Source organism: Phoenix dactylifera, chromosome 9 (genome assembly GCF_009389715.1).
Source record: "Phoenix dactylifera cultivar Barhee BC4 chromosome 9, palm_55x_up_171113_PBpolish2nd_filt_p, whole genome shotgun sequence".
Taxonomy (NCBI): Eukaryota; Viridiplantae; Streptophyta; class Magnoliopsida; order Arecales; family Arecaceae; genus Phoenix; species Phoenix dactylifera.
The window spans coordinates 14,304,046-14,321,867 of NC_052400.1; the positions used below are offsets into that span (position 1 = coordinate 14,304,046).

A 17,822-nucleotide genomic window follows, 5' to 3' on the forward strand; every position below is an offset into this window, starting at 1 on the left:
ATCGGTGCATTCGGAGTACCGCAGCTGCGAGTTGGTGCCATACAATAATCAGTGGCTGGATTCAAGGTATCACAGAGCGACAAGGGTTGTACGTTTCGTTTTCCCTTTCTTCGTGCAAATCTACCGTATATCCACTAAGTGATCTGTAGAGATAAATAAATGAAACTGTAGAGATAAATAAATGAAAGTACTCGGAATGCTTTGAGATGTTTATGGAGCACGATCCAATAGTCAATATCGCAAAAGAACGAACATCAATCTTTCTTTCAATGATTGAAAGAATACAACCCGAACCAACTTTCTATGAGTCTCATATCATAACAGTCGTGAAACCTCCATCAGCCACGACTTGTGACATACTTTTCATTGATCTATTATCCCAATGGCATTAATGGTGTGTTCCCATGATAATCATAGCAGATGTCTTACAGAACCGTCTTAAGCATTCCCCTGGAGAGGTGCAACAATGTCCGCCTCATAACTGTATGCTAAAAAGAATCAAAGATACAATCCCTCCACTTTGTGCCTGGTTTCATTACATTTTCACATCTAAAACATATATAGCAGCCTTAGCAGAATACTCCTCCTCTGAACTCTGTCAAAACTTCGCACAACTTTACAAGATTCTTAAAGCACCTACTCCGCACCAAGCCTAACAAGCCCGGGAGAGAATCGTTCCTCATTATAGACGCACCACGCGCCATCATCCCACAAAATCAACGGACACAGGAGAGTAATTAAATAAACCCATCATGGACGCCAAGATCCATACATTTATACATAAAATAGACACGTACACATATGCCATGACTGAAAACTGACCGACCCATTTCCTAACATTCTTTATACAGATTCCAGGCCGAAACTTGGGCATAAAAAACCAAAGCCATAGTGAAAACCCAGAAAAACGACCCCTCACAACCCCCACCTAGCAATGACTAAAATCCAATGCAAAGATTACAAACAAGCTTAGAGACCCCCCTCCCCTCCCCCTTAAAATTAAAAAAAAAACCGTATCTACACAACAGCTTTTGATTACAGACAATAAGGAAACAAAAAGAAAAGATTGGTTGTTGGGGCCGAATAATGTACAATACGAGAAGAAATCACCTTTCCAGATTCCCTTCCAAAGCTCTCTTAACTTATGCTCAACTCTTCTTCTATGCTTGGTTTAGCATCTAAATGTAGTGGCGGATTGCTGATGTTAATATTCCTCGCCCTTTTCCTTCTTATCTCCCAAAGTGCTCCGAATGAAAGGGAGCACTTGGGTTTGGGTTATAAACACGTGCAAGGTTTTTAGGCCACAGCAGTGATGCTGCAGCTCCGGCTATCGCGATTGAGGCAATCAAAACCCTCGATTCTCACGGCCGCCGGCTTGAGGCCGAATTTGGCACGCACACAGCCTTTCCGTGGCGACATCGGCGAGCCGGATTGGACCGGAAGGGCGGCCATCGGGGCCGGCGGCCGGTCCTCGCCGAAACGGGCATCTTGGACCACCGGGTTCGCCGCCCGACTCGGCGGGGAGCCACAGAAGAACGGAGGTGACGAGGCCACCTGTTCCCCACCCTGTAGAAAACCACCAAATGGACGGAGCAGATCAGATCATGGATCCATAAAGTTACGAGATACATACATCGATCTTTCAACAAGCATTAATCCACATATATTTAAGAAATCCAGATGCCAGCACACATGCTTTGGCAAAATTAGCATATATTATATAAATCACAGATCCAGTAATCAAAGCCGTCCGATCATTAATCAAACGGCTAAGATCTGCAATCATGGATCTGACGGTGTGCCCGGAGATTTAAATAGACAGATTTCAATATACTTTTTAGACAGATTTTTTGGCATAAAAAACTAAAATTAACCAACTATAAATAGATAAAAAAAATTCTATTTCAAGAAATAATTTTAATATTTATTAACTGATGGATATAAAACTGGGGAAAAGGATAAAAAATCTCACCTTTGTTAGAAACAAATCGAGAAGCTCCGCTCCGGCCTTCGTGTCCGAGAGATCTGCTTGATGACTGTTGAGAAAGAAAGAGAAGAAAGGAGATGGAATCAGAAAGAAGGATACAGAAAAATTAGAAATTTTAGTTCTAAAGAGGAGGGGAAAAGGGGGCGAAGGGAATTACCTGGCGTGCCACCGGCGGGGGCGGACGGAATCGGCGGAGAAGAGGGGGCCGAGCCGGCGGGGCTTGGGGCAGAAGACAGGGGGCCTTCGGTCGGCGGCGGCGAAGGAGAAGGCCCCCCGCATCTCCTCGCAGGCAGCCAAAGCGTTCTGCTGCATCGCGCAGTGGTTCATCCTTGCAGGCCCCGAGATCCGCAGTTAGAACGCCTGCCGAGTAATAAAGCCTATCAATCTTTGCTATTTTCTTCAAACAAAACGCCAGATCAAATGGAAAAAAGAAGGGGGATTTTGATGGATGTGGAGGAGTTAAGCTCGGATCGGAAGAGAGAGTGCAAAATCAGAAGAATCGAAAGATCTTACAAGCGGGGCATCTCAAAAAAACGAAAAGATCAAACTTTTAGCTGGTTTTCGGACAAAAACTGATTTAATTCGAGGGACAGCAAAACCGATTCCAATAAAATAACTCGAAATCTGTAGATCTGTTGGAAAAGGCTCCAGAAGGCAGTAAAGAAGGAAGAGAACCTCTAAAAAATCCAGTCTTGGCTTCAAAAAACAACATACAGCACAAGACGAGAAATTAAAAGGCTCCGATCTGTAAGAGAAGAAGCTCCATATAAAAAAAAAAACAGAAAAAAAAAGTGGAAGGGAAAACTAAAGGGGGAGCGAGGAAAGCGTCGGAGACAGGAAAAAAGGTCGTACCTTAGCTGCCTCTGTCTCCCAAGAGAGGGAAGACGGAGAAAACCAGAGAGAAGAAAGGGTAGAGACGGCAAGGAGAGGAAGGAGAGGAAGAAAAGGGTTGGGAAGAGATATATAATAGAGGGAGGAAACGTAAAAATAATTAAAATAATTTAAAACATGAGAAAGAAAAGAAAAGCGGATGCCGGGCAAATAATAATTCCAATTTTCTCTTGATAAATATTGTAATATAAAAAAATAAATAATTATTAGTAATTTAGTAGTTTACTATTTTACATCTGTTTATGGATAGAATCTCCCGCGGAAAGAGAACTACAAAATCTAAAAACTATAAAGAAATATTTAGAATAAATAATAATAATTAAAGGCTGGTATATTACGGTGGAGAGAGGAGGCTCTTACTCTTTTGCGGGCCAGCGAAGCTTGGTCTTGTTGCTTATGCGTGCCCACCCGTTCTTATTTTTTCCAGCGCACGGCCATTTCAAAGCCTGCAAAAGAAAATATAGGCCACGTGCCTGGCCGCCCTACGTCAGCTTTTCATTTGGACATGTTGTATCTTGTGTGGACTTGCTATTATTGGACTTGTTTGGTGACCATTGCTCTGACTCAGTGTGTCGAGTGCTAGATTTTTTGCATGGGTACATTATTTAGTTGGATCACCTCCACTTACGGACCAAATCCAACCATGGATTTGGTCCACTTGCTTGCACTGGTCCAGCGGCTGAGCAGTAGGCTTTCCAACGAATTATCACTCCTCGCATGAGAATGGAGACAGATGCTGCCACCCACCTACCTCCCTCTTTTTTCAAAAGAAAAAAAACAAAAAAATACTGCTAAATTATATAATTTCTTTTATAAGCATCGTATGCTATGGTCTTGATCAAGTGCTACTGGATTGCACTAACTTTTTTTTTCCAGGAACAAAAAAAAAAAATGGTGTTATTGGTTAAATTTGGATCCTTTCCCATGCGAGCTAGAAAATAACAATTAAGTTCTTGCATGAGATGTGGAGATAGGTGTTCCCTCACCCCCTCCCCCGAAAAAAAATCATGCAAAAAATATTATGATATGCTGCTAATTAAATTATGTAAAAGGTGTATTTGGTCTAATCATGGTGTGTTATGATTTTTGGCTAACTGAACCATCCAACTTTATCCTGGCACAAAAAGTTTTTGGTGTTATTGTTTCAATTTGGATCGTCTCCATTTTGGACTAGAAAATGCAACGTTTAGCTATAAACCACTATAGGTGAATAAGCATGACTCATCAATCTCACGAGCTATTGGGCGATCCATGGATGACCAATGATGCTGAACAAGATCTCTTGAATTCAAACTAGAATAGGAGATGATCCCAACTCAGACTGAAAAGCACCACCCAAAAGTATTCATTAAATGATGTGACCAAATCATTTGTAGTATAAGTCACCTTCCTAGACAAACATCAAATCCTTGATGGTCTTCTTAGGCCAGATATATGCTTTTATAAGCAATGCTAAATTAACAAGAACTGATGTCGAAAGAGTTTACTTATATACATCAAACCCATTGCACAGCAACCCGCCTAAATAGGTGCTAATTCTGAGAATTTTTTTCAAGGTTGTCTGCAAGAATTCTTATTACTTCAGCATTTTTCCCTGGAAATATGAGAGTTATATATCATCATGGGTTTCTTTGTGGAAATTCATCTTATTTCAACCGTGGGTATCTGGGGGAAAAAAAAATCGAATCTACACGTCAACTTATTCACTAACATTGTCTTAAGTGGATATTTTATATTTATTTTCTTTGAGATAAAAAATTATTAATACCTAAATTTATATTGTCTTTAGAGTGTTGTCGAAGATGTTTGGACTCATAATAGCATCATGTCTGTATCATAAGAAATATATTTTTAAGTGCGTTTATGAAAGGATGGAAAGAATGACACTAAAAGGTTTATTATATTATGCCCTCTCAAATATTTTGAAAATTGCAAGTTAGTTTTCAAATTAGTTGTAGAATACCATGTATAAATGAAATTGGAAATACTACTTCCAGATATAACTAATCATATAAGATTTCATACATGTGTTGGTTAAGTAGACAAAGCCCAAGAGTACAAGAAAAATATTAACAGTTAGGTGTAAAGTATGTAGAATGAATGGCACATTTTACATTTTTCTTATTGTTACATGATATAGCCTGTCGAAAAAATTTTGACAAATTTTCTATAAGAAAAATTCTTAATAACATCCATCATATTGAGCAGTGTATTTGTGTATACGTGCTATCTATCAATTACAACCTTTGTGGATGAGCTCAATTTGGAAGTTCTTGTAGGCGATAACCACTTATAAATCATGCAAATTGCACCTCCATTCCTAATTGCGTGTCATCAACATGTCATTGACATGAAAGCCAAACAAGATTTTAACAAAACCTGGTTCCTAAAAACTATAGATGATTTTCTTCTCTAATATATAAAATGTAAAATTTCACTGATGTTGGTCGATATATATACATCTTAAGGGTAAAACAATGCAAAATTCATGCAATTAATTACCATAATCTGTAAAGATAGCATATAGGCAAAATTTTGGCACAATCATATCATGTTAGAATCTATTTTCTATATATAACGTGAATTCCAGGGACAATAACTCTACATCGAAGTTCATCTCCACCTTTCAAATATTATCAAAAAGTTCTTTTTAAATGCATGCTTGCCTGTTTTCTCTTTAAAGCTCCAATTCTTCACCCATAGCTACGTTCTCACATGCACAATACACGTCAAGCATTAGTAAGTTGTAATCAAGTGATGTCTTTTTAGTCTATGACTCCTACTTTGATCCCAAAAAAACAGTTGTAATTAAGAGATGACTTGACTTGCTTATATGGGCAGCAGCGAATGTAAGGAAAAATGATTGCTAGCTAAATTTTTATGATGCATCTTTGCACATCCAAGGTCATTATGTATCACACATTTGCACTAGCAACTCCAGCCTTTAAGTCACAACCCTTAGAACCATAGTCACAAGGGAGCTTGTATCATCGTACCCCTTTAAAGCACTGCGATTCACATGCTTCTGCCTACTTGGTGCTTTCCAATGCAAGCATCCCGTGTGTAGCCTTTGCCTGAAGAACTTTAGCCACCTGCATAAAAGAGAAAACGACTCGGTTCCGATACTCCTTTCTTTTTCCATTTTTTTTTTTGGATAAGCATAGCTGGAGAAATGGTTTTATACGTAGTTTATCGGTCCTCAAATGAATTTATGCAGTAGATGAATCCATACAATAAGTGTTTAAGCTCACCTCTATATTTCAGATTAAAATAGACTAAAGTTCCATTTGGTAGAGATGTTGGCAATAAAGCTTTCAGAAGTAAAGCTTCTTGAAGTAGCGCTTTTATAAAATTTTTTTTGCTATTTGCATGGTAACTACATTTCTAAAGTATTATGAGAGTTTAATATGTGTTTGGTAAATAAACTGAAAAAATACTTTTGGTTTGACAAAATAACCATAAAAAATATTGTATAGTATTATACAACAGAGCATAATCAAATATAATATATATTAATATATAAATATTATAATATAATATAATATTACTATAATGTAATATAATATTATATACCATAGCATAATAATATAACATAATTTGATATTATATAACATAATATTTCGATATATTATGATATAATATGATATAATATAATATTTATAGTATAATACAATAATGAAGATATATAAAACAACTTTTTGATTTTTTTTACTAAATATCTTTATTTCATCTAAAAGCGCTTAAAAAGTGCTTTCTCTCCCTTCAAAAACTCTGCCAAATAGGGCCTAATAATTTGAGGGTGTTGATTAGCAACCTGCTAATGGTAGGCCATTAGAATACCAAGTGGGGCAGCTGAGCCCATTAAGACCGGATCTGGGGGTATTATGTTGAACCCTTGGAAAAATCCACAACATTTGCTGGTATCCACCATCAGTGGTCCAGCATGACCTTTCTTGTTGAATTAAAAAATAGGCAATTATTATTCATGTGGGAGCATAGAATTATTTAATGCGTGTATTTAGTATTTGGATTCAGGGAGGAAGAGGAGATGTCTGTTCTTGTCGGGTCCATGAAAGCAACGGATCATGTAAGAACCCACGCGGAATAATATTTTTGAATTTTAAATCATCACATGAAGTCTGGATGCATTACTTATCTAGCTTTGCCCGCCAACTGTTGTCCTTGAGGACTCGTTCTGCTTCGTAGGACACCAAACTTACCGAGAAATCTTGCCCCCACCGAGATATGAATTTCTCTGGCAATATTTTGATAAAAAATATTTTGTTTATATTTTTTTTATGCATTGAAAAATGCTTTCTAAATTTATTATCCATATTTTTTTGCATTACCACTTTCTAAATAAGTTGCTAAAATTTATCTATCTTTTCCGTAATGCTATTTATGCTTCCGGACAATTTGAACACTTATCGTGCAGCGTCTCTTAGTGTTTCAATATATAGAGGGAATTTTAGGAACCAAAAATAAGACACTTTATCGGTCTAATGGAAAACTATTTTACCCATCTCTCAAATGGGTATGTATTTTTCCTATTTCATGAATAAATATGATTATTGAAAACTTACTTAGCAACGCTATTTTTTTTTTTTGGTAAATCTGATGATTTAAATTAAAGGAGAATAGATACATCTATGGAAGTCTAAAAATAAAATATTAAAAAATTGGATAAGAAAATTCTCCGAGGAATCCCATAGAGTAGATCTGATATGGTTTGCCACGTACATTGCCATCTAATCAGCAGCACAATTAGATTCACTATAAATATGTAATCTCAATAAACAATAATGATCGCATTAGTCTAGCAATTTGTAGAAGTGGATGAATCTTACTCTCAACAAGAGACGGATCAGAGAGCCATCTGATTGTCATGGAATTATCCTCTAAATAAAATTGTAAAGTCCATAATGTGTTAAACAGTATAATTCAGGCCCTTCCATGTCGTTCACAACTTAGCTATTAGAATCATAGTATCAAATATTCTAACACCGCATGCCGTTATAAAAGTACCATGAACACTGCGGATGGCAAAAGTTACTCTATGCAAATCATCAATCTTGAATACGCTACCATCAAAATTAATGTCGACCAAGTAGGAGAATGATTTTTTTTTTTAAGAGGAGCATGAGATTATAATTTACATATAAGTTGGTCAAAAAAAAAAAAAAACTGACAGACCTTTCTATAATATTTTACCTTAAAGAACCGGCCTTAAATATTCCATAAAGAACCGGCCTTAAATATTCCATTCAAAAGGATGCACGGCAAGGGTGATGGATTTCAAGCTTGGGAATTGTGATTGGATCCGGTTGTTGGGAATTCATAGCTTGTCCCAGCCTGGCTTTGACCAAGTGGCCTCTTGTTGGTTAGAGAGAACTATCAATGTGTCATGCTTGAAAGTGGTTGGAACTAAAGAAAAGAAAGGGGCAGGATTTCCAATTTTATAATTAGCCATATGAACCAAATCTCGTGCTTCAAATAGGACCAATCCAATTTTATAACCAAAGAGATCTTGACCTCAACCTTGTATCAAAGTTTGATCTTGATTTGAACTCAGTTTTTTTTTCTTTTTTCTTTTTTGCAAAATCAACTTTGATTTTTCAACACAATCCTATGTTATTTTTCATATAATTTAGGCTTCATTTTTAACCCATGCTACAATATGAAGCAAAATCATAAATTAAACATCTAGCGTGATTGGTTGTCTGATCCTCTCTCTCCCCTTAAATAATGAGAGAAGTTTTCTTGTTGGTGCTGCAGCATCAATGAGGTCGTAAATACTAATTGTCGGGATTAAAAGAAGCATAACCAGAGTTTTCAAGTGTACCAAGTTAGTGACCACAAAAGAATATAAAATTACATCGTTAGGGCACTATACTGAACTATCGGCATTGAAATTAGGCATATCTGCAACATAATAATTATTTCAAGACCAGCTTTTGCTGAAAAAAGTTGCCTCAACATTCAATCTTTGGATTGCTTATTTAGCATCAAATGGAAAATTTGCAGGTTCTACAGCTACTCTTGAATCAATCGAACCACCATCTTAAATTTCTTGCGGTCGCATTTATTCTTGTTTGCCCTACTAATCACGCGCCTTGCTTAGCAACTAAAGGTTCCAAGTTTGATTCTTCAGTGGTGAACCCTCAATAAATTTACACTTAGATGGTCATATTACTACAGATAGATCTCCCTCCCTCCCTCATCAAATATATTAAAAAAAGAAAAAAATGTTCTTGTAGTCACAAATTTTTAAAACCATATAGAGTAAAGCAGAATCAAGATAAGAGTTCTCACCGAAATTTAGAATCAACTTTGTACATTCTGCCGAGCTGCGAAGATGGAGGAGCTGAGCTGAATCCAAAGGATCGATTAACGGGACAATTTTCCCTTTGAATATTTTTTGGTGAGAGAACCATATTTGGCCTTGAGCTACCAAAAGAGAGGCCATGTGACATGATTGCTAATGCATGTGCCATGTTACCTAAAGTTGATCGATCACTGTTGCATCGACGGGTGCTGATGAGCTGAAGACAGCCTTGGTCCTACTTAGCAAAATGAACAGAATGATCGTGTCAAGTGCAACGAATGCCGAATGTTCTTGCTGCATCCTTTAATACTATGGCTGGCACGAGCTCATCTACATGAGATCAAAGTTTTCCTAGTAATTTTCAGGAGCAATTCTCGGCCTGGTGTTAGCTAGATATCGATGACATCGTGCCACGCAATCTTAGATCTCACCAAAGAGCTAATGAAAGATTGCTGAAGATCTTTGTAAAACGAAGGTAATGGAGACCTATATTTAGATCCAAGCTAGACATCCATGATCAACACACAACATTCATGATCGACCTAACCTTTTTAACTCCACAAAGTTGTGTTCAATCTAGAAGGCAAAATGCCTACTTGATCATATTTTCTTATTAAGTCTAGCTCATGTCTCATCCGTGTGACATGTTAATGAATTAAAGGATGTTCCTAGCGAGCTTAAATTAGGCTTCTCAGAAATATATTCAATGTGAAACAGACATTCTTCTCCAACGATATAAGACTTTGGAAGAGAGACCTAGCAGATGTATGAGCTATCAACACAGGAGTGGGCTTCCGCTGAACAAATGCATCAAAAGCCAAATACGTTGATAAAAAACCCATTAGATGATATGTTGATATGAGTACTGGTCTAATGCAAGGGAGGCCACACTCCAATCTTTGGTTGAGCAAAGCCGAAGATGGCTTTAAGCTCAACCCTCGTTACAACGCATCTAACCCACGCTGGGTCCATACTCGGCCCAATATTTGTGGCTCAAGCTCGGCCTTGTGAGCGGGGAGTGTGCTCTACTGCTCTAGCATTCCTTGCGTTGGTAACTCTGAGATCAAGTTAGGTCCAGCCCATCAGCATTTTCACCCAACATGTTCGAACTATGGGCTCGACCCAATGCCCCTCTGTGTGGTGGTATCCAAAGTTGTATACAGCTTCTGAGGAAGTATTTGGAAATTGAAGCACTTCATTTGCAGTATCTCAACTAAAACTGGATTAAGGAAACTACTAACAACGGTGCAAACACAACTTAATGCTTCTTCTCATGGTGGAACACAAAACCAACATTATTAGGTCCATCTTCTCAACCAGAAAAGCTATGATCATGAGTCATGACACGTTTACTGTGATTGGTCTTTCAAGGTTGCGTAACCATGCTCTTTCCAAGTAACTGGTTACTGGTAGGTTCGGCTGTTAAGTTGCATGCAACCTGACTCTTTCCAGGTCGGTGCTTTTATAATGGTTCTTTATCAACCTTTATAAGCATAGATAACTATTGCTTCAAACCTCTGTTACTAAAATGTCCCACGGTTGATGCTTTACTACTTTTCTTGGAGAATGGACACACATGTCAAATATGCTGGAATCTCCGACAGAATCTCTAATCAAAGATATCAATCTTGCACAAATATGAAAAGCAATAGAGGAAATATATGGGAATATCAATCGAGATCCATCAAGAATATAATATGATTATACTGTTTGGCACATATACATATATATGACATACATACATCATATACATATATATTATATATATAATAAATGATAAATGTGTGTATTCCATTTCTTTGTTACCACATTTACCATAATGGGTCATGTACAGATTATAATGTTTTCTTGCTGATATATATATATATATATATATATATATATATATATATATATATATATATATATATATATATATATATATATTCATATGCTTTCTTGCACAAATAGCGCCTTGCCCATGAAGAATTATAAACAGAAATTTCACCATCTCCACTTTCATCTTTGCCATCCCTAAGTCCAGATTATGATAAGTACTCCAGACTGTAATCCCGAAGCTTCCTTTATTTTAATTGTGAAATCTATAAATAATCCTTACTTCAAAAGCCCCAATTGCTGAGGGCAGCCGGACAGGACTATTATAGCTACTCTGCTGCAACTCGGGTAATTAATTTCGTACAACTTGTGTTCCTGCAGCAGTAGTATCGAGCAAATCCAATTACCTAGCAATAGCATCTCCAGTACCAAAATACCAATTTGCAGCAAAATTGCATCTCAGCTCTGATGTTTAAAGTCTCAAAATAATGTTCAGGAGAGTAAGGAATGAAATGGAGAACAGGTTTCCTCATGTTGCAGAAGGAAAAGACGGACAGACCCCATCCATATGTAGGTTTATAATTAGGACACAACAATACATAGCCGGAGCTGTGATGCTCCTCACCAACCAAAAGAACAATGACCTTAGTCCATTCTCATATGTTGGAGAGAGGCGACGAGGAAGAGAAGAGAACAATGGACCGAAGCAATTGAAAGATCCCAAAACCGAGTCGAACTGGACGGACACTGGGGACACTCGAAACTTTCGATCGGTTCGTGGTTTTAGAAGCCTGGGGGCTTGTAGGCGATGAAACTGATGCACTGCACTTGGCGAACGTTGTCGAACCCGATGATCCGAATGAATGCATCCGGGTACTCCTTCTTGCACTCCTCCAGCTCCTTCGCGACCTGGGCGGCATCGTTGCAGCCGAACATGGGCAATTTCCACATGGTCCAGTAGCGACCATCGTAGTACCCAGGGGATCGGTGGTTCTCACGGTACACAAAGCCAATCTGCATGCTTGCATGTTAGATGCTGAATCTAAGTTGGTCCATTCAGGTTGAATTAAGTCGGCGAACTGCGCAAATCTATGCTCGATTTGGTCGAGTCGGGATATGTCATCAAGGGGGACCCTGAGTTGAGTCCAGGAGACCAGCTCTGGTTCTTACTTGGCCTAGAGCAAGGACCTTTGGTTCTCTCTAACAAGAAGCTACAAACTTACTTTGCAGAACTCCAAGCAAGGAATCCATCTACTGCGGAGAAGGTACTCAATTTGTTTGAGCAAAGCCTCGATGGGGAGCGGCGGAAGGTAAGAGAGGGTCTCGAACTTCTTCACACCCTCTATCGGCCACACCTATATATGAAGTAAAACACATGCAAGCATGGTTATTTGCAGAAGAACGATAGAAGAAACATAGCTAAAGATTCTATCCTCCGCTAATTAGCTTCCTCCTTTCCTGTTCTCTTCATTAATTACCTTCATGCACTGAACTCTGCCTCCGTTGCTCGGAAGCTTGGAGAAATCGTTGCTTGCCCTCCTTGTGGCCGGGAAGGCCGAAGTTGACTTGAGGCCGGTGAAGGGTGCGACCATGCTGGATTGTGCTGGGGTGGCCCGGGAAGCAATGGCTGCAGAAGAGACCGTCATGGAGGAAGCCATTCCTCTCTTTCTCCCTACTTCTCTCCTACCTCAAAAAAATTAAGAAAGGACTTTGCAGCAGGCTTGAGGCCTTATCGCTCCAACACCATTCCTATATATAACCTGAGAACTCCTCTCCGATGCTTTTTTTTCATCCAATGGTGGACTCCGTATGAGGTGGATGGTGTGGCTTGTCTCGGCCATTGGATCTAGAGGGGGTGACATTTCACTTCCACCACCGCACATGAAGGGTGGGAGTGGATGTCATCCTTATCACTTGGTGCTTCTCTGGGTATGCCACGTGTCAAGGGCTGGCGTTCTTATCCCCATGAACGTAAATGAGTGATGGTCCTGAGCTCTGCTGTCTCTTGGCGACTTATTTGACAACTTACTGCCAGAGTACAGTAAGGATGGTCCAAAAGCTACAAACCGATTTGGAAGTAAGATCTTCATGGTCAAATTGGTGCTAATTTTCATTTTCTAGGAGAAAAAAAATGATGTTGCCACTTTCCACCAATACTAGCTCATCTCTATTATCCAATCGGGTACTTAATTGTCAGGCTGAACTGCAATTAGATATTAAATTGTGATCTCTCAACTTCATTGCTACCACATGATGGACAATCAGGAACAATTAATTTATAGCTTGTATTGGATGGTGAATTCCAGCTATTGCTAGATGGGATTGGATGATCATAGCATAACGCACTCTCCTAATTGGTTTTGTTATTTATATCACAAATATTGAATATGATCTCCTAGTGCGAGGGACTTTCTTAATTTAGTTTTTTCTTTCAAAAAAAAAAAGAACGCATTAGATTAACGTTACTTGAAGCTTGGCTTCTGAACTGTGACGAACGGTCCACTTAGACATGGTAAATTCCTTCAGCTACTTTGAAGAGAAAACCGGTTTAAGCTGTTGGAAGGAGTTAGTTGTGAGAACCGTATTGCTTGGTTCTTCAGCATCTGCATGTGATTGTCTTACCTGATCCTTTTGGCTATTTAACCTGTGGTGTATAAAATTTCTCGCGATCAGAATCCTTATTTTTTGGCTTCTAATGAAGTGCACGGATCGCACCGTCTTGTCTCAATGCTCAGGGCCATCCCCCAAAGCGTTTTATTCACTCTGGTTTCCCTACATGGTATGAACCTAGGGATTGGAAAGGTTAGATGGAGGATACCTTCCTGTTCTAAGCAAGCTAGGCTTGAGGAAGCCAATGAGAGAGGTGGAGCAGCTCAGCTATTGAAGAATCATTGAAGCCAAATCTTAATTTCAGAATTTGCTATATTACATCTTGGCTTCCCCCACTCCTTTTAGACTAGGTTTGGAGATGCTTGAATGGTTGTTAACTACTGGCTCTGTTTAAAGGTCCGCAGCAGATCACTCTTGTTCATGTTATCCTCTAGCTAGAAAATGTGCATAAAATTAGAAGAATTTGATAAATAATGGACTGTCGGGCATAGAGCGCTATGTTGCGACAGACGGAAAGAATAACAAAACAAAATAGAAAAAAGAACAAGAGCATGGAATATTTATATGATTATGTCTATTAACCTAGATTCACATGCAGAGACGATGCAGAAGTTTCTTTATAGAAACTAGAGATTATAGAGTAGAAGATTTTTTCGCAAACCCTGGTCTCTAATACATTTGATCTCTAGAATACTCCATCACTTTCTTATTTTAAGATTACAAGAGATATATGGTAGAATAAGTCAATTTAGACTCAAACTGATGTCTTACAATAATCAGATTAGTCTGGCCTACGGGGTTTCCGAGCTAATTAATCGTGCGACCCAAATAAGATATGTATAGCTGCAAGAGAAAATCTTTTTCTCTTTGCTTTGCTTACTTTTCTCTCTCCACTTTGAAGAAAAGGACATCTTTTTGCTTTTCTAGAATTTGGAAACTCAAAGACCTTAACAACATATGATGACCTCAAATATTTTTGAAGTAAAGAAGAGGCAAAAAGGAGCCACATGACGACATCAAATATGAAATGAAAATAAGTAGGTCCACAAAAAGTGCCAATCTATAAGTATAAATTAATAATAGCAAACTAAAAACAACACCTTTAAGAGCTGCGAAATGGACCACTCCAAAACAAATATCTCCTTCATAGAAGACAACAATCGACAGAGAAGGAGGTGTCAACGAGGTTGAGGCAATTGAAGTAGCAAGTACACTAGCAACAATAGTTTCTCTCCCTCCCGATGAACCTTCTTGTAACTCAAATAAACGAAATATCATGTGGCCCAACATGATTCATGTTCTATGTATAGAGAGCAACATTATGGGTGTCCTCCAATTTGGATCGGTCATAATCGAAGGATTGACAGATCTGACAATTTTATTTGAAAGCACAAGAAATAGCTGTAGACAATGAAAAATACCTGGCCATTAACTAATAGCCCAACTAGTTGGCACCCGCCTCTCCTGGTGAGAGAGCTCAATGATAACTGTACTTTTAAAAATGATAATGAAGAGTATTATTGTCACGCCCCGAACCCGGGGCGCGAGCAGACGCCGCGCACCTGCAGGGCGGACCTCGCAGGCGCGCAAGGCAGATAAATCAGATCAACCATCAATAGCTAAACAAAGATAAATTCCAGTTTCCATATCAAATGTCCATAAATATATACACATGTCAAAAGGAAAGTCAATGTCTACTAGCTAAATACATCATGATCACTCCGTCCCATAATCCCTATAATCACATGTCATCACCTGAAAAAAAAATGTAAATAATAGGAGTGAGCTAACAGCTCAGTAGGCGACATCATGCAATAAAGTCATCATATAACATGTCATAATGCATATAAAAGCAGCTAAACTCATAAATCCAAAAATCCACACAATAATCTGTAAACCCGATCCGAGACTCAAAATATCTCAACCGCATGACTACGGCCACATCACCCAGTGGCATGGTTACACCGAAGTGCCAATACAACTCTCCGAAGAGCCGCTCCACTGAGCCAACGCACCACTGTGCCGCACCCCCTGGTGCCAATCTCACGCTCCGCAGAGCCAACGCACCACTGTGCCACACCCCCTGGTGCCAATCTCACGCTCCACTGAGCCGCTCCGCAGAGCAAAACGCACCCCTGTGCCGCCACTATTCTATCACCGGTGGTCACGGTGTCGGAACCAGTTCCTCAGTACAAGTCGACAGGGCCAACGTATCATCCCATTGGCGGGGTCTAGACTATAGTCACGCGGTCTTTAAAAATCAATAAATAAATTTTCCACATCGTGAATTTCCAAATCAAAGCCATGAACATGCTCCCAATAATAAGTCACATAACAGTTTATAAAAAAAATAAATATTTAATTCTAATTCTAACACATAATGCCAAGAATAAATCATAACATCAAGATATGCAAGATACATGTTATAATTCGATTTAAAAGCAATAAGTCACCTACCTGGGTTCGCTTAAAAGATCCCTGCCACAGATATCACGAACCCCTGATTAAACATAAATATTAATTATTTAATTAATTAAGAAACATAATTTAAACTAATTTCAACCCCTTAAACTCCTAAGTTCATAAATCCAAGAATGGGCCCCCAAGATCAAACATATACCCTAAAATCAGAATCCTTTAGACCCAAGTCAATTGTGGCCCAAAACGATTAGGCCCAATTGAACCAAACCAGGTATCAGGTCCAAATCAGATTTCGGGCCCAAACCAACCCAGCCCACAGATCCAATTAGGCCCAACTCAGCCCAAGAACAGTTCCCTAGCCCAAACCAGATCTGATCAGACCAGATCAGATCAAATCTTAATGAACCAGATTATCCTCACATCAGGCTAACCCAAATTCCTGACTCAGATTTAGACCCTAATCAAAACCCATTCACTCAAACCCAGATCAAACCCAATTCACGGAGTAGGTGGAACCGGTTCACAGTTTAAACCCGGTTCAAGGTCTGGTTCACAAGTGAGGCACGGATCTCAAAGCAAGGAAAAACCCAGGCCGAATAAAGAAGAAGAAGAAGAAGAAGAAGAAAGAGAAGAAGAAGAAGGAAGAAGAAGAAGAAGAAGAAGAGGAAAGGAAGAAGGGAGGGGGGGTGGCTGGTGGTTTCGGTCGGCCCTCGGCGGCCGACCGTGGCCCTCGGCGGCGGCGCTCGGCCAGCCGCCGTCGGTCACCCCACGGTCACAGGCGACGGAAGGGAAGAAGAAGAGAAGAAGGAGAGAGAGAGAGGAAGAAAAGGAAGGAAGAGAGGGAGCTCGGGGCTGGGAAGCCCGGCCCCCCGTTCGCCCACCTCCGGCCGAACCCGTTTCGGCCGGATTTGACCCCGGCCGGCCGCCGTCGGCCGGCCGAATCTCTCAAAAAGAACTTCCCCGAAACAGGGGAAATAAAACCTACTGATTCCCCATCGTTTCTCTCGCCCTTAAATCCAAAAAATAGATCTATGTTGTCTTGCTCACCTCCGGTCGTCGATGAGTGGTTCCCCGGCGACGATGGCGGCTCCGGCGACGCCTACGGCTCCGGCGACCGTCTCTAGAAGAGGGAAAAATGAAGAGGAAGGGATGGGCTCTCAGAGAAAAGAGAAAGGGAGAGAGAGAGAGAGAGGGAGAGAGGGAGAGAGGGAGAGAGGGAAGAGGGGGGGCTTGCGGAGATCACGCTGGCCGTTCGGCCGGCGTGTTCATCGTGGGAAGACCACGATGAACAGACTGAAGTCGGCATCCATTGCCGACTTCAGTTCATTGGGCCCAAGAATGGGCCCAAATTTCAGGTCCTTACACTCTAACCAACTAAAAAAAAATTTCGTCCTCGAAATTAAAACATACCTCAATCCGAGAACAAGGCAGGAAACTTCTCTCTCATCTCCTCCTCCAGCTCCAAGTAGCTTCTCTCTCACTGTGATTGCTCCACTGCACCTTTACATAAGGAATCGTGCGCCTCCTCAAAACTTGGTCCTTCCTATCCACTATACGGATAGGCTGTTCAACATAAGAAAGATCTGCGCGGAGCTGCAAAGGTGCCACTTCAATCACATGACTGGAATCAGCAATGTACCTCCTCAACATAGAGACATGAAAAACAGAATGGACCCCCGATAAGGCAGGTGGAAGTGCCAGCTTATAAGCAACAGCTCCAACTCTCTCGAGAATCTCGAATGGTCCCACATATCTCGGGCTGAGCTTACCCCG

The 17,822-nt window shown here is 39.8% G+C and overlaps 2 protein-coding genes and 1 long non-coding RNA gene across 4 annotated transcripts; all 3 read right to left on the reverse strand.

Moving 5' to 3' along the window:
• Positions 1 to 734: 734 nt before the first annotated feature.
• On the reverse strand, positions 735 to 3,313 carry LOC103719572. Of its 2 annotated transcripts, none has more exons than XM_008808890.3 (4): positions 3,239 to 3,313; positions 2,145 to 2,347; positions 1,973 to 2,036; positions 735 to 1,566 (listed from the first exon to the last, which is right to left on the reverse strand). In XM_008808890.3, exons 2-4 carry the CDS (start codon positions 2,312 to 2,314, stop codon positions 1,297 to 1,299), a joined length of 504 nt encoding a protein of 167 aa, XP_008807112.2. In that variant the 5' UTR covers positions 2,315 to 2,347; positions 3,239 to 3,313; the 3' UTR covers positions 735 to 1,296. The 2 variants fall into 2 exon arrangements, with proteins under 2 accessions (XP_008807112.2, XP_008807111.2); XM_008808889.3 differs by lacking the exon at positions 3,239 to 3,313 and adding an exon at positions 2,840 to 2,965.
• Positions 3,314 to 11,525: 8,212 nt separating this feature from the next.
• Positions 11,526 to 12,816, reverse strand: LOC103719573 (ribulose bisphosphate carboxylase small chain, chloroplastic-like). Its single transcript, XM_008808891.4, has 3 exons — positions 12,497 to 12,816; positions 12,242 to 12,373; positions 11,526 to 12,032 (listed from the first exon to the last, which is right to left on the reverse strand). The coding sequence occupies exons 1-3, from the start codon at positions 12,674 to 12,676 to the stop codon at positions 11,802 to 11,804; spliced, it is 543 nt and encodes a 180-aa protein (XP_008807113.1). The 5' UTR covers positions 12,677 to 12,816; the 3' UTR covers positions 11,526 to 11,801.
• A 2,432-nt stretch (positions 12,817 to 15,248) lies between these two features.
• LOC120111911 lies at positions 15,249 to 16,181 on the reverse strand. The gene is made up of 2 exons (XR_005513333.1): positions 16,086 to 16,181; positions 15,249 to 15,383 (listed from the first exon to the last, which is right to left on the reverse strand). It is a non-coding gene; the product is annotated as an uncharacterized LOC120111911 (long non-coding RNA).
• Between the last annotated feature and the right edge of the window lie 1,641 nt (positions 16,182 to 17,822).

What these genes read in the sequence shown, in the direction of transcription:
- LOC103719572 (XM_008808890.3), bottom strand. Translation starts at nt 2,314, where the DNA reads ATGAACCACTGCGCGATGCAGCAGAACGCTTTGGCTGCCTGCGAGGAG. An exon ending in CCCCGCCGGTGGCACGCCAG is followed by an intron (nt 2,037 to 2,144) that starts GTAATTCCCTTC and finishes CTTTCTCAACAG; the next exon opens with TCATCAAGCAGATCTCTCGG. An exon ending in TCGATTTGTTTCTAACAAAG is followed by an intron (nt 1,567 to 1,972) that starts GTGAGATTTTTT and finishes GGTTTTCTACAG; the next exon opens with GGTGGGGAACAGGTGGCCTC.
- LOC103719573 (XM_008808891.4), bottom strand. Translation starts at nt 12,676, where the DNA reads ATGGCTTCCTCCATGACGGTCTCTTCTGCAGCCATTGCTTCCCGGGCC. An exon ending in GCAGAGTTCAGTGCATGAAG is followed by an intron (nt 12,374 to 12,496) that starts GTAATTAATGAA and finishes CTTCATATATAG; the next exon opens with GTGTGGCCGATAGAGGGTGT. An exon ending in CTTGCTTGGAGTTCTGCAAA is followed by an intron (nt 12,033 to 12,241) that starts GTAAGTTTGTAG and finishes GCAAGCATGCAG; the next exon opens with ATTGGCTTTGTGTACCGTGA.